The sequence below is a fragment of the Schistocerca piceifrons genome, chromosome 2 (assembly GCF_021461385.2).
Source record: "Schistocerca piceifrons isolate TAMUIC-IGC-003096 chromosome 2, iqSchPice1.1, whole genome shotgun sequence".
NCBI classification, from domain to species: domain Eukaryota; kingdom Metazoa; phylum Arthropoda; class Insecta; order Orthoptera; family Acrididae; genus Schistocerca; species Schistocerca piceifrons.
Window position 1 is genome coordinate 356970655 of NC_060139.1, and position 15908 is coordinate 356986562.

A 15908-nucleotide genomic window follows, 5' to 3' on the forward strand; every position below is an offset into this window, starting at 1 on the left:
TTATTCTGCGCTATTTTCGTAAACAGGTTCTGTTAGGGCAAGAAATTCCCTGCATACAAGCTGAGACAACACGAAAACTCCTACAAAAGCGCACGTTAAGTATTTCTGGGACTCTATGCAATTTACTAGAGTTTTACTTGGTTATTATTTTAGATAGCAATGTGGCTTTGGAATAATATTGAGAACATCGCTAAATGCACTTGCAATGGTAAGTAGCTACGCGTGATGATGCATCAGCCACATGTCACACATAGTCCGTTAGAACTGCTAAGGAGAAAGTAGCCTGTGGTATTCTGGATCGGATTTCTGTAGCGTTTTCGCCAGACCACAGATAGAGGGAGGGTAGTGACGAACCCAGGCACTTGTCCCAGTTTGGAGCATCTTTGTCCTGTAAATAAGTTTTTGCTCCTATTTGATCGCATCATCAACGGTGCCTAGGTGATTATGTATTCCGAGAGGAATTTCTCAGGTACCAAGTATAAAAGGGATGTCGCCACCTCATGTGTGCGGGCATCTGTGTGTGGTTCGACAGCTGACAACCACATCACTTCGAGGGGCTGTGGTATCCTCCTGTGCTGGCTAGTGGACAGAGGGTGGTGTCTGCGTACGTTGCTCGTGTGTCTGTTGCATTATTTTGCGAACAGGTCTGTAGGCTGCACTATGCGTTATTTGGGCAGTTTACGAGTTGATTTTGTGTCTGCACATCTACGTACTGCATTATTTAGGAAGAGTCTGAATGTCTGTATTGAAATTATTTCGAAAAATTAGGAGTTGTTTACAGATCTGTAGATTGTGTATCACGATCCCAAGCACATCAGGGTGAATGCTTTGTGTCAGGGTGATAAATATACTCCATCCATCAGTAAAATGTTCCAAAATAAATAAAGTGCACTCCTTCCCTACTCTCCCCAGCAGCCCAGTGCAGCCTGAGTCATTTTCGCGCCATTTTCCCCCACAGACCATCATCTGAGATTAAGTCACAGGAGGGATGACAGTACCCTCTGGTGGCAGTAATGTGTAGTAGGTCGGTTGGAGTCTAGATCTCGTTGGGGAGACATCGCTTGCAAAATAAAAACTTATTCCATCTTAGGCTGAGTCGTTTTCCCACCATTTTGGATGATGTCATGCGCTATGCACTTTAGTACATGTTAGTACACGTTAGGGTACGTTAGCCTGACAACGTGGGTTGGTAAGATGACATTATGGTTGGTTGAGGATTGTGGTGTAGACTTTAACTATTTCCTTCCAAGTCCAGGTGGGCGTAGCACTCGCGAAAATTCATTCCAACTCCAGGTGGGCGTGGCACTCGCGAAAATCTGACAAAATTCAAACTTCCCGCCATTTTCTGGGGGAGGGGAGGGAAGGGAAGTGGTTAGGTTAGTAGAGATAACCGTGGTGTGATGCATTATCCTGTTGGAATTTGAACTTCCTACCTGGAAGGGGGGCGTGGCACTTTCCTGCCAAAATTCAAACTTCCCGCTAGGGGGATATGGTAGGGGGTGTGGCACTTGCTTCATCAGTGACGTCACGGACATCATCCGGGGTGACCTACTTTGGGGCGAAGTCCTTGTCTGGTGTGACCTACGTTGGGGCGAGGTCCTGGTCTGGGGTGACCTACTTTGGGTCAACGGAGGCCTTGTCCTACTAGTCCTAAAGACTGGAAAATTGTTCAAGTCACACCAATACCCAAAAAGGGAAGTAGAAGCAATCTGTTGAATTACAGGCCCATATCACTAACGTCGATTTGCAGTAGGGTTTTGGAACTTATACTGTATTCGAACATTATGGAGTATGTCGAAGAAAACAATTTATTAACACGTAGTCGGTACGGATTCAGAAAATATTGTTCTTGCGAAACACAACTAGCTCTTTATACTCATGATGTAATGAGTGCTATCGACGGGGATGTCAAATTGATTCCAATTTTTAGATTTCCAGAAGGCTTTCGACACCGTTCCTCACAAGTGTCTTTTAACGAAATTGCGTACCTATGGAATATCGCCTTAGTTGTGCGACTGCATTCGTGATTTCCTATCAGAAAGGTCACAGTTCGTAGTAATTAACGGAAAGCCATCGAGTAAAACACAAATAATATCTGGCGTTCCCCAAGGAAGTGTTATAGGCCCTCTAATGTTCCTGATCTATATTAACGACATTGAAGACAATCTCAGTAGCCGTCTTAGATTGTTTGCAGATGACGCTGTCATTTCCCGTCTTGTAAAGTCATCAGTTGACCAAAACGAAATGTAAAAAGATTTAGATATCTGTATGGTGGGAAAAGTGGCAATTGACCCTGAATAAAGAAAAGTGTGAAGTTATTCACGTGAGTACTAAAAGAAATCCGCTAAATTTCGATTACGCGATAAGTCACACAAATCTGAAGGCTGTAAATTCAACTAAATACTTACGAATTACAATTACAAATACCCTAAATTGGAACGATCACATAGATAATGTTGTGGGTAGAGCCAACCAAAGACTGCGATTCATTGGCAGAACACTTAGAAGGTGCAACAGGTCTACTAAAGAGACTGCTTACACCACGCTTGTCCGCCCTATTCTGGAGTATTGATGTGTGGTGTAGGATCCGCATCAGATAGGACTGATGGATGACATTGAAAAAGTACCAAGAAGGGCAGCTTGTTTTATACTATCGCGGAGTAGGGAAGATAGTGCCACAGACATGATACGTGAACTGGAGTGACAATCATTAAAACAAAGGCGTTTTTCATTGCGACGGGATCTTCTCATGAAATTTCAGTCAGCAGTTTCCCCTCCGATTGCGAAAACAATCTGTTGGCACCCACCTACAATGGGAGAAATGGTTATCACGATAAAGTAAGAGAAATCAGGGCATGCTTAGAAAAATTTACGTGCTCGTTTTTCCCGCGCGCCGTTCGAGAGTGAAACGGTAGACAGCTTGAAAGTGGTTCATTGAACCCTCTGCCAGGCACTTTATCGTGAATAGCGAAGTAATCACTTAGACGTAGATCCTACAAATAAAATCGAGAGGAAGATGATAACACTTCTCACTGAGTCTGACATGTCATACAAAATCGTTAAGGGTCTTAAAACAGAAGCAGCAGTGCTACCACAACTACATCACCTTGCTCAGGTACGCAAGGAAAGAATTCCTTTAAAACCCACATTTAGTAATATTGGTGCAGCTGCATACAAGCTGGCAAAATACTGAAACACATTCTCAGAAAATATGTGGTGAAGTGTGAACACCACATTCGCATCTCTGCCAACTTTGTACATCGCATCAGTCAACTGCGGCTCCAGGATATAGTTTCAGTGTAGTCTCCTTCTTTACAAAAGCCCCATTTGATGATACCAGTATCACGGAGCAAACACCAAGTTTCTGGGACAGTACAATTAAGGATTCAATCAAAATAAAGATTCGGAAAACCTAATAAAAATGGATGTAAGTCTCAATTTAAATGACGATCGGTGTAAGGCACTAAATTTATTAAAACCTTGCCACCATTACATCCATCAGAGCTGGAAAATACAGGGAATTTGCATTTTGTGGCGTATCAGTGTGTGTTCTGTAAAACAAAAGAGCATTAAATGCTGCAGTGGACATCATGACTCGAACTTGACTGTAAATAGTGGCATGAGACCAACAATAGCTCACAGTCTGGTTGGAGTCCCGGCAGCAAGTAGGCCTACACGTAATAGCAAAATATGCAGCACCTGGAGATGACGTACGAGTTGGTTGTCAAAATATTGTGTAGAATATGGAAACATTAACCTTAAGTGAACACGGGGAAGCTCACTATTAATTATCACTTCTCACTCTTTGTATGCCTTTTATAATGTCTTCAGATTTGTCTGACGTGAACGTCTATCGTTGGATTAAACACTGTCTTTGGGAGTGAGTCTAACGTATCTTTATTTGGTTTTTTATTAGCAGGTGCAATGTTTGCTACCACTATACTGAAGTACCCATTGAAACTAACTGCCACTGCTTTCGCCGGCCGAGGTGGCCGAGCGGTTCTAGGCGCTACAGTCGGAGACCGCGCGACCGCTACGGTCGCAGGTTCGAATCCTGCCTCGGGCATGGGTGTGTGTGATGTCCTTAGGTTAGTTATGTTTAAGTAGTTCTAAGTTCTATGGGACTGATGACCTCAGAAGTTAAGTCCTACAGTGCTCAGAGCCATTTGAACCATTTTTGCCACTGCTTTCAATGTGTCATCATTTCTGCCAAAGATATTTCTGGGAATTCAATTTCATTTGCATCATTGTTTTTATTTGCTTGTTGTTTAATAATGTTTCGTATTGATTTATTTTATTTTTGTAGTATTTTATTCTGTGACCCACTGTTTAATGAAGAGAAACTAGAGATCTGCAATAGTTGCAGTAATGGAATTTTAATCTTGACTTCAGTCTTGACTCCCCCGTTCATACAGATATAACAGAATTTCAGTTCTATGCTGGATGCATTATAATCGTAATATCAAATCTCAAAAACCCATTCTATACAATAGTGAGTGTAGGGAATCTTTCAGAGAGTAGCACGTGCTTACCTGAGGACAGTCTTTGATGTAGTGACCCTTGCTGAAGCACAAATGGCACATGTAGGCAGGTGGTGGCCGCTTCCCTGGCTTCCGCTCTGAGGGCACACCAATGTGCATATCTCTGAACTGCTCCACCAGGTCAACTGCAACACACCATGGACACTCACTTATACTTTGCTGTTGCTAAGGTATCCACAACAGAAAAATTCTGGAGAGTAACATGAAGTCTGCCTGTGCATGCATTTCCAAATGCTGCATCTAAAAACAACTACCTCATTGTCTGAAGCTGAACTATACTGAAAATGAAGAAATATAAACATAGGAATTCCATCTTACCTGTAAATGGTATTACATATAGCTCAATGTGTGTGTATGGGTTAAGTCAGATAATCGCCTCGATCAGTTTTTCAATTCAGTAGCACATAAACTGCCACAAATACACTGAAGAGACAAAGAAACTGCTACACCTGCCTAATATTGGGTAGTCCCCCCCCCCCCCCCCCCCCCAAAAAAAGCAGAAGTGCCGCAACACGAAGTGCCATGGACTCAACTAATGTCTGAAGTAGTGCTGGAAGGAACTGACACCATGACTCTTGCAGGGTGTCCATAAACCTGTTAGAGTATGAGGCAGTGGAGATCTCTTCTGAACAGCGTGTGGCAAAGTACATCTACATACATACTCGGCAATCCACAATACGGTGCGTTGCGGAGGGTACCTCGTACCACAACTAGCATCTTCTCTCCCTGTTCCACTCCCAAACAGAACGAGGGAAAAATGACTGCCTATATGCCTCTGTACGAGCCCTAATTTCTCTTATCTTATCTTTGTGGTTTTCCGCGAAATGTAAGTTGGCGGCAGTAAAATTGTACTGCAGTCAGCCTCAAATGCTGGTTCTCTACATTTCCTCAGTAGCGATTCACGAAAAGAGCGCCTCCTTTCCTCCAGAGACTCCCACCCGAGTTCCTGAAGCATTTCCGTAACACTCGCGTGATGATCAAACCTACCAGTAACAAATCTAGCATCCCGCCTCTGACTTGCTTCTATTTCCTCCCTCAATCCGACCTGATAGGGATCCCAAACGCTCGAGCAGTTCTCAAGAATAGGTCGTATTAGTGTTTTATAAGCGGTCTCCTTTACAGATGAACCACATCTTCCCAAAATTCTACCAATGAACCGAAGACGACTATCCGCCTTCCTCACAACTGCCATTACATGCTTGTCCCACTTCGTATCGCTCTGCAATGTTACGCCCAAATATTTAATCGACGTGACTGTGTCAAATGCTACACTGCTAATGGAGTATTCAAATATTACTGCATTCTTTTTCCTATTCATCTGCATTAATTTACATTTATCTATATTTAGAGTTAGCTGCCATTCTTTACACCAACCACAAATCTTGTCCAAGTCATCTTGTATCCTCCTACAGTCACTCAACGACGACACCTTCCCGTACACCACAGCATCATCAGCAAACAGCCGCACATTGCAGCCCACCCTATCAAAAAGATCATTTATGTAGATAGAAAACAATAACGGACCTACCACACTTCCCTGAGGCACTCCAGATGATACCCTCACCTCCGATGAACACTCACCATCGAGGACAACGTACTGGGTTCTATTACTTAAGAAGTATCCCAGATATGCTCAACAATGTTCATGTCTGGGGAGTTTAGTGGCCACCAGAAGTGTTTAAACTCAGAAGAATGTTCCTGGAGCCACTCTGTAGCAATTCTGGACGTGTGGGGTGTCGCATTGTCCCGCTGGAATTGCCCAAGTTCGTCGGAATGCACAATGGACATGAATGGATGAAGGTGATCAGAAGGACACTTACGTATGTGTCACCTGTTATAGTCGTAACTAGACGTATCAGGGGTCCAATATCACTCCAACTGCACATTCCCCACACTATTACAGAGCCTCCACCAGCTTGAACAGTCCCCTGCTGACAGGCAGGTTCCATGGATTCATGAGGTTGTCTCCATACCCATAAACATCCATCCACTCCATACAATTTGAAACAAAACTCGTCCGACCAGGCAATATGCTTACAGTCATCAACAGTCCAATATCGGTGTTGATGGGCCCGTGCGAGGCGTAAAACTTTGTGTCATGCAGTCATCGAGGGTACACGAGTGGGCCTTCGGCTCCGAAAGCCCATATCAAAGATGTCTTATTGAATGGTTTGAACGCTGACACTTGTTGATGACTCAGCACTGAAATTTGCAGCAGTTTACGGAAGGGTTGCACTTCTGTCATGTTGAACGATTCTTTTCAGGTGTCGTTGGCCCTGTTCTTGCAGGATCTTTTTCCAGTCACAGTGATGTCAGAGATTTGATGTTTTCCGGATTCCTGATATTCATGGTGCACTCGTGAAATGGTCATATCGGAAAATCCACACTTCATCTCTACCTCAGAGATGCTGTGTCCCATCGCTCGTGCGCCGACTATAACACAACGTTCAAAGTCACTTAAATCTTGAGAACCTGTCATTGTAGCAGCAGTAACCACCCTAACAACTGTGTCAGACACTTGTCGTCTTATCTAGGCATGTCTGACTGCAGCGCCGTATTCTGCCTGTTTACATCTCTCTGTATTTGAATACGCATGCCTATACCAGTTTGTTCGGCGCTTCAGTGTATAACTGAAATTGTAGTGCCTTCACACTGCAGGTTGCACAAAATAATATTCTGATCAAACAATCTACCATCTCACATCTGATTTCTTTTTGCAGTAGAATTCTCACACATTTCCTGGATTCAAAAATGATATCTCGTTAATAATTTTTGAGAACATTTCTCACGGAGAATGGTGTTTTTTTTAATTACTTAAAAATGAACATGAACAGCTACAACAGAAAGAAACTTCTTTTTACGAGGTTACTGGTTTGGATCTGTTTTAGACCATATTCAGACCTACCACCAGGATGGTAGATGCCACTGTCTACCATCCTGATGGTAGGTCTGAAGATGGTCTAAAACAGACCTAAACTGGTAACCACATAAAAAAGAAGTTTCTTGTAGTTGTGAATGTTCATGTTCATTTTTAAGTAATAATATCTTGTTGCTGAGTTTTCATTCTGAAGTCTGGCTTCATATGACTCTTCATTCTGTGGGCAAGCTTCTTGTCTCTCGACAGCTGCTGTAACCTACATTCACCTCTACCTACTTACTTTAGTCAGGTCTTGGTCTCCTCCTATTTTTACCTTACTTTTCCTCCCCCCCCCCTTGTACATCCATGCGGACCTCCCTCCCCCCCCCCCCCCCCCCCCGCACACACACACAAACCTACCTCCATTCATTGCCATGTTATATATTTCTTGATGCCTCAGGATTTGTCCTAACAACTCATCCCTTCTTATAGTTGTGTTACGCCATAGAGCTATTTTCTCCCCAATTTCACAGAGTACATCTTAGTTGCTCAGTCTACTATCTAATGTTCAGCACTCTTCTCTAACACCTTATTTCAAACGCTTTTATTTTCTTATTGTCTGCGATATTAATCGAGCATGTTTGACTTCCCTGTGGAACATACACTGATAACGAAGTGTTTTGTGGTGGTTATCTCTAAGGTATAAAATTTAAATTAAACAACTTACAGCATGTTCAGTTTTTGGTCAAGCACACAGTTTTAATCTGCCATGAAATTTCATATTAATGCACACTCCATTGCAAAGTGAAAATTATTTCTACCAAAATACAACATGCCACCCAACCATTGCTCTGTACCCTAAGTTTTGCCTTTTAACAGTGTAGTCAAGTTTAGAATGTTCTTGGACATACACTCTTACGGGAAAAAAAGATGCAACATGAAGTAATTATCCGACTGGTACAGAAATCAATAGATGTGATGTACGTGTACAGTGAACAAATGATTACAATTTCAGAAAAATAGGATGATTTATTCAAGAGATAGAGCATCACAAATTGAACAAGTCAGTAATGTGTTGGTACACCTCTGGCCCTTATACAAGTAGTTATTCAGCTTGGCATTGATTGACAGAGTTGTTGGATGTCCTCCTGAGGGATATTGTACCAAATTGTCTCTAATTGGCACCTTAGATCATCAAAATCCCAGGATGATTGGAGCACCCTGCCAATAGTGCTCCAAACGTTCTCAACTGGGGTGAGATCCGCTGATGTTGCTGGTCAAGGTAGAATTTGGCAAGCATGAAGACAAGCAGTAAAAACTCCCTCTTTATGTGGGTGGGTACCACCTTGCTGCTATACAAGCTCTGGATGAATTGTCACAAAGGGCAGGGTAGAGAATATCGTAGACAGCACTGTGCTGTAAGGGTGTCATGGATAGTGACCAAAGGGGTCCTGCTATGAAATGAAATGACATCCCCATACCATCACTCCTGGATTTTGGTCCATATGGTGGGCGACAGTTAGGTTGGTATCCAACTTCTGCCTGGGGTATCTCCAAACATGTCTTCACTGGCCACTGGGGCTCAATTCAGTGTGGGACTTGATAGTGAAGACAATTCTATTCCAATCCATGAGATTCCACGTTAGATGTGCCCAGCACCATTGCAAATGGGCTTGTTAGTTGGCAGAGATCAATGACAGCCTGCACAAGGGGCACCGTGAGCTCAGCCCCATCTCTGTTAGCCACATATTAATGGTCCTTGTGGTCGCTAATTTTCTCCCTTGTTACTGTCTGCTTGTTCTTTCTTGATTAGTCCCTGAATTATTTGGTCGGTAATTTTTTTGTGACTTTACATACTTTTTATATCGCAGGACATATGTAAGGCATGTACTTGTGTGCGGATAGAAGGTGAACTGGACACTAACTGAAAATAGCTAGAAGCTGACAGGCTGCATGCTGCTTTCCTAAGCTCCAGTGACACTGGAGCACCTGTGGTGGAATCTGTAACACCTTTGGTGTTATCGTAGTCCCCTGGAAACCTCGATGTCACTGAGTCTACTGATTCACACCATTTAAACAGTCTGTCCTGACTCAAGGGTGAGTGACAGGCAGTGGTGGATCCCTTACGTCTATGGAGAAGAAAAATTTGGGAACCAGCCACACAGTTGTACCACCATTTGTGCAGCCACCTGCGGACAGAGGCTCATGTCATCACGGAAGACACTTGCTGCATGGAGTCGGATGGCTGGATTGGTGAAAGGAACTAGCATCTCATGTGGAGTGCAAGTGTGATTCATTATTTGCAAACTTGTACCAGAATCAATCACAGTTCTCTGATTTGGAGCCAAATGAAAGGTTGAAACTAGAGTTTCAGATGTTTTTTTTGGTAATGTCAGATGCAAATTTCTCGATCTCCACTATCGGGTGGAAAATTATAGGGCCTAGTCAACGTATCAGATGTATACCACAAATTGAAAGTGGCTATTACGAGGTGTATGAGAAAAGTAATGAAACTAATTTACTGATTTTTTATCTACCTGAGCTGGCCGGAGTGGCCGAGCGGTCCTAGGCGCTTCAGCCTGGAACCGCGCGACCGCTACGGTCGCAGGTCCGAATCCTGCCTCGGGCATGGATGTGTATGATGTCCTTAGGTTAGTTAGGTTTAAGTAGTTCTAGGTTCTAGGAGACTGATGACCTCAGATATTAAGTCCCATAGTGCTCAGAGCCATTTGAACCATTTGATTATCTACCTAAGTTTTTATTTTTTTCAAACAACAATATTGTCCCTTTCAAAGAAGTTGCCTTCGGCAGCTACACACTGGCGGAGTCGTCGTTCCCAGTCTTCGTATCAGTGCTGAAAGGCTTCAGTTGGTCGGTCACATTGTTCTGAATGTTCTCCAGAGTCCCAAAATGACGTCATTTTAAGACATTCTACAATTTTGGAGAAACAAAAGAGTCACAAGGACTCTGATCAGGTGAACAGGGGTTTGTGGGACGACAGGAATGCCTTTTGAGGTCTCAAAAGCCGTGATAGGAGTGGCCGCGTAACATGGGGCGTTGTCATGATGCAGAATCCACTTGTTTGGACTGTCCAGCCACACTAGATCCACCCTTTTCCTGAGCCTCTCAAGATCACCCATCGTTTTTATCGCTAAACGTCGGCCTGATTTCACGAGAGCACGCACCAATTCCATGTTTTCCTTGGGTTTTAAAGTTGAAGGTCTCCCTGAGCGAGGTTTATCTTCTGCCTGTTTTCGGCCTTTGAAAATGATTTGTGCCTCCTAAAAACTTGTGTTCTTGATTAAGAATTTTCCCCATAGGCATGTTTCAACTTTTCATAGGTCACAGCCGGCCGCTGTGGCCGAGCGGTTCTAGGCGCTTCAGTCCGGAACCGCGCGACTGCTACGGTCGCAGGTTCGAATCCTGCCTCGGGCATGGATGTGTATGATGTCCTTAGGTTAGTTAGGTTTAAGTAGTTCTAAGTTCTAGGGGACTGATGACGTCGGATGTTAAGTCCCATAGCGCTCAGAGCTATTTGAACCATTTGAACCATAGGTCACACTCGCGGATTCCCCATGTTCACTGCAAAACTTGATGGCATGACGTTGCCGTAAATTCCGCTGTTCCATTTTCGTAATACACAACAAGAACACAACTTCACTGATGGCGCTCTCAAAAATTACCTGACTGCTGTAATGAGCAGAAACTCGGACTCACCAGTCTACACAAGTAGAACAACACAGTGTTGCCAGATCACTCGCAGTGTGGTCAGTCACCTCGTGTGATAACAGAGTGTGTATGGTGTGTAGAGATCAGAAAAGGAGCGAGTAGGAATCTAATGTTGGGCGTTGCATATATTAGAAATCAAGGCCGTGCTCTTACAGCGGGGCTATACCAGCTTCTTTCCTGTCAGCTATTGTACCGGGAGTGTGACAGGTCTGAAAACGGTAGTTCAAAGATGAGTGTACGATCTTCCTGTTGTAAAGTAGCACTGACGAGGTGAAATGATCGATTGTCGGGAACAGATGACGTCTAACGAAGCTGTTTTTTTTTTGTTTTGTTTTTTTGTGAGACGATAATTAAGATGCAACATATGCAATTGCATATGTGCTCCACTAGAGAACGAGTGATGTATGGAGAAGTAACATGCTATAGTTCACACTAAAAACGAATTTCGTCCATTGCAAACAAAGTGGTTGTATTCTTGTTTGTTGCACGTCCATCACGAGGAAAATGTATGTTCCGTCAAACGAAAACTGGGCACAGAACAACGTCACTGTTATGACCTTGCGACTCAAAGGCGCGCAATTTCTGTATTCTCTTGGTCGTGGTAACTTGCATTTATGGACTAATAGCGAATTCTGTAACTTGTCATTCATTTCTGTACCTAACTTTTTGTAAGCCTGCTGTAAATTTATAATTAACCACCATTTAGAGAATACATGTCATCCCTATGTCCTGCCTTCTTGTACAGTCGTCACAGATTCGGTAATGTGTCGTAAGTGTGTTTGTATCCAACTGTCAGGCATTCTCTGAATAGAGATTAAATACGTTTGCAGTAGTCTTCGAAAAAATATATAAATGTTCGTTTTAAATGTGGTCAGTGACATTTACTTTGATATTTCAGCAGATATTTGCAATTTCGATTTTGCAAAGTGCAGCTGAAGTCAGCCCAAACAAATACAGCACAACACGTCTTACATGTGATACCCAGTGGCGACAGAAAACGTCGGTTTTTTCCCGTTACAAGCAAATTTATTTTTAAAGAGGGATTTTGAATGCCCGTATGACAGAGTGGTCTCAGATTAGTCTAATGCGATGTTTGTTTTATCGATTGTATTAACAGGGTCAGTAAAACACGAGTACTATCTAGTGCTCCACCAGCGACTGAGCAGCGCTGCTGCATGGCAGTAGTCAGTGCAGGCCATGGCGGTGTTGTCCCTGTTGCAGTACTGGTTATTTTTCATGTTTCACTGTCCCTGTTAATACGACGTAGTGATACAACGTAATACCTCCAAATCTTTAATGTGGAAATTCTTAAAGCATTTTAAATAAAACAAACGCTATTAAGATTCTATCTCAATTCGTCATGTCACCGGGCGGCCCATGAAAGACACGGTAATATTTGTTTGGACTGATTGCAGCTGGACATTAATAAACGAAATTCCAAATATGTGCCAAAACACGAGAGAAAATGTGCATAGCGACTCATAGGAGGGAGACCACACAGCTGTCTGAAGAGAAACCTGTTCGCTGAAACGTCGACAGCGCTATTCTTGTAAATAAATAGCATTATCAACAGAGGATGGTTACTGTTTCCTTCTTTGTAAGAATCAACTTGTGTTTTGACACAGCCACGTCCCAAACATGACAGTTTTCGACAGAATTGTCTAACAGGAAGAAAGAGTTTGTTTCAGTGCTATCAATACGCAGGCACTACATTTTATTTGTGATAATACATGTGCAGAAATGCAGCATGAGGTTTGTAACTAGTCAACAAAAACTAATTCTGATATCTCTCAAATTCTGGAAGTCGAGAGATACCAGTAAGCACTGCTTAAGACCATGCGCCATGTAGTAGTGTGAGAACAGAAAGAAAGGTTATACACGAGCCTGCGGATGCGAACAGAGAACGCCGGTTAGCCTGCTACTCAAGGTGCGGCAGCGCCATTACGGGTACAATATTGCGCGCACTCCGTTAGCTCTGTAGTATTTCTCAAAAGATTTTACGGAAACTAATCGGTAAAAAATTGACTTTCAACTTACTTATGGTTTATATGTCAGCTTCATAGTGAAGTGCCCCAAATTTCGATAGTGGGAATGCTTAATGTGATATTCGCATCTAAGTACGACGCATTATGAACAGGTGCTCGATCGTGTTGAAAGATGCAGTCGCCATTCCCGAATTGCTCTTCAACAGTGGGAAGCAAGAAGGTGCTTGAAACTTTAATGTAGGCCTGTGCCGTGATAGCGCCACGCAAAACAACAAGAAGTGCAAGCACCTCCATGAAAAACACGACCACACCATAAGACCACCGCCCCGAATTTTACTGTTGGCACTACGCACGCTGGCAGATGACGTTCACCGGGCATTCGTCATATCCACACCCGGCCATGGGATCGCCGCAGAGCTGGAATTAGCGCACCAGAACCGCAACTGCACATCCACAGAGAGGCGACAGGTCTTCTTTTCAGATGCTTCACGTTTTATCCTCTAATGATGTGAAATGACTGAAAGAAAGTTCTCTACGACAATTGCTGAAGGTGTCTAGGCCGGAGGAGGGAGCGTTATAGCCTGGGGAATGTTTTCGTGGCATTTGCTGGGTGATCTTGTCATTTTAGAAGACACATGGATCAACACAAATATGCATCTATCCTTTGTGAACATGCCCACACTTACCTCCAGTTTGTTTTTCCTCAGCACAGTGGCATCTACCAGCAGGACAATGCAGTGTGTCTCACAGCTCGTAGTGTACGTCCATGGTTCGAAGAGCATCAGGATGAGTTTACTGTACTCACCTGGCCACCAGTCTCCCCGAATTAAAACACAGTCGAGAATCAGGGGGCACAGAACCTGTCAATACAGTAGAATGGTTACGGGTGCCTTAGTTCACCTCTGATTTGACCACGGTGGATGCCACCGAAACTCGTATCAGATGAAGAGCAAGATGTTAATCGTCTGTACTATTGTCTCGAGACATTACGCGATTATTACAGTGGCTAGTTACAGATGTAGCAAATCTCCCCACAATTAGAGAAACACTGCAAAAGACAAGCGATCGTATAGTCTATAAATATATGTAGTAGTACATCTTAATAGAGAGTAAATATATAGAATCTTTGCTGACCGGCAGACAGTAGATATGAAATTATGTTTCCTCTCTTCTTAGATTACGCATTATACAGTGCAGTTCTCCAGTCACGCTTCCATGATCATTCTGGACTCACATGACAGATGCGTTCCTGAAACATTCTTTTTCCTCGAAGTCTCCACACAAGGCCATGTCTATTGTGATACTACACCCAGAACCAGAAAGTGTTGCCAACTCTCCAAAACAAAATAAGCTCGATCTGTGTACAAAAAATTTGTATTATTGTGTAATTTTATTTTTGCAATAATTATAATGTATAAGGTATTTAAGGGGGGAGGGCGGACGTATACGAAAATGCAGAGAGATAGATATTGTTAGCTAACTCCAACTATATGAAGTGCCGTTTAATCAAATTTTATACGCAGACAAGCCAGACGTAATCAATGTTTATTTTATTTTTAACTAATTCTTTTTTCGTTGAAATCAAGTTCTTGATATACACGAGACTCTCTCTAATCCGGCCCTCAGTAGTCCGGCCTCTCAGTAATCCGGCGCACATCAAAAAACACGTGCGCAATGAATTATAGTGCGCAACAATGCTTAGTTAAACAATGCTGTATATACCATATTTGAAATTGTAGCTTTCTTTACAGTTCGGAATCATGTCTTCTAAAAGGAAACACGTTACGCTAGACGTCAAGCAGAAACTCGCAATTTTAGATAAGTTAAATCGAGGTTCTTCGCAGAAAGCCTTAGTTGCTGAGTTCAATGTTGGACGAGCAACTATTTGTGACATCAGAAAGAAAGAAGATGTTATTCGCCATTACTCAGCACAAATGGACTGTGAGTTGGGAAAACGGAAAGTTATGCGAAAGAGTGAGAATGAAGAACTGGACGTAGCTGTTTATAGATGGCAGCTGCATTTAACAAACAACTTTGGGGTAGTAACTTGTTTGCAGCGAACGAAGGTTGGCTATCAAACCAGAAAAAACGACATGACATTCGGCAGCTGACAGTCACCGGGGAAAGTCGCTCAGCTAACGATAAGGATGCTGGCGTGTTTGTAAGCAAGATACGGAAGATAATAGAGGAAGACGTTTTAACTGCTGATGCCTTGTATAATGCCGATGAAACAGGACTCTTTTACAAGATGCTTCCTTCAAAAACATTAACTGCCAAGAACGAGAAGGAAGCTCGTAGTTATAAGTAACAGAAACACCGCGTAACATTAATGGTGTGTTCTAATGCAAATGGGAATCATAAACTACCGCTTATGGTGATTGGAAAATCCCAACATCCACGTTGTTATCAACACACTGACGTAAATACTACTCTACCAGTGCAGTATTGCGCTCAGAAGAGAGCGTGGATGGACAGACAAATATTCTCTCGGTGGTTCCATGAAACGTTTGTACCAGCAGTGAGAAAGGAGCTAAAGAAGAGGAAGCTTCCACTGAAAGCTATCCTTATAATTGACGATGCTCCCAGTCATCCTTCAGATGTTTCTCTAAAGTCGTATGGTACACAAGCACTCTTTGTCTCACCCAATATGACAGCCCTAATTCAGCCCATGGTCCACGGAATTTTGGAATCAATTAAACGTCATTATCGACATTCTCTTCTCGTCTCCTTGCTGAACGAAAGTGGAAACGACTCTATCGAGACTCTGCTGAAAGCTTGGTAAGCAATTAACATACG

The 15908-nt window shown here is 42.9% G+C and overlaps 1 protein-coding gene across 1 annotated transcript in view; it reads right to left on the reverse strand.

The window, feature by feature from the left end:
• The window catches only part of LOC124777822 (zinc finger CCHC domain-containing protein 24-like), a 201427-nt gene that overhangs the window by 19256 nt on the left and 166263 nt on the right, over window positions 1-15908 (reverse strand). The window contains exon 3 of the mRNA XM_047253344.1: window positions 4533-4666. Coding sequence (XP_047109300.1) covers window positions 4533-4666 — 134 coding nt within the window. The remainder of the gene's footprint in view (window positions 1-4532; window positions 4667-15908) is intronic.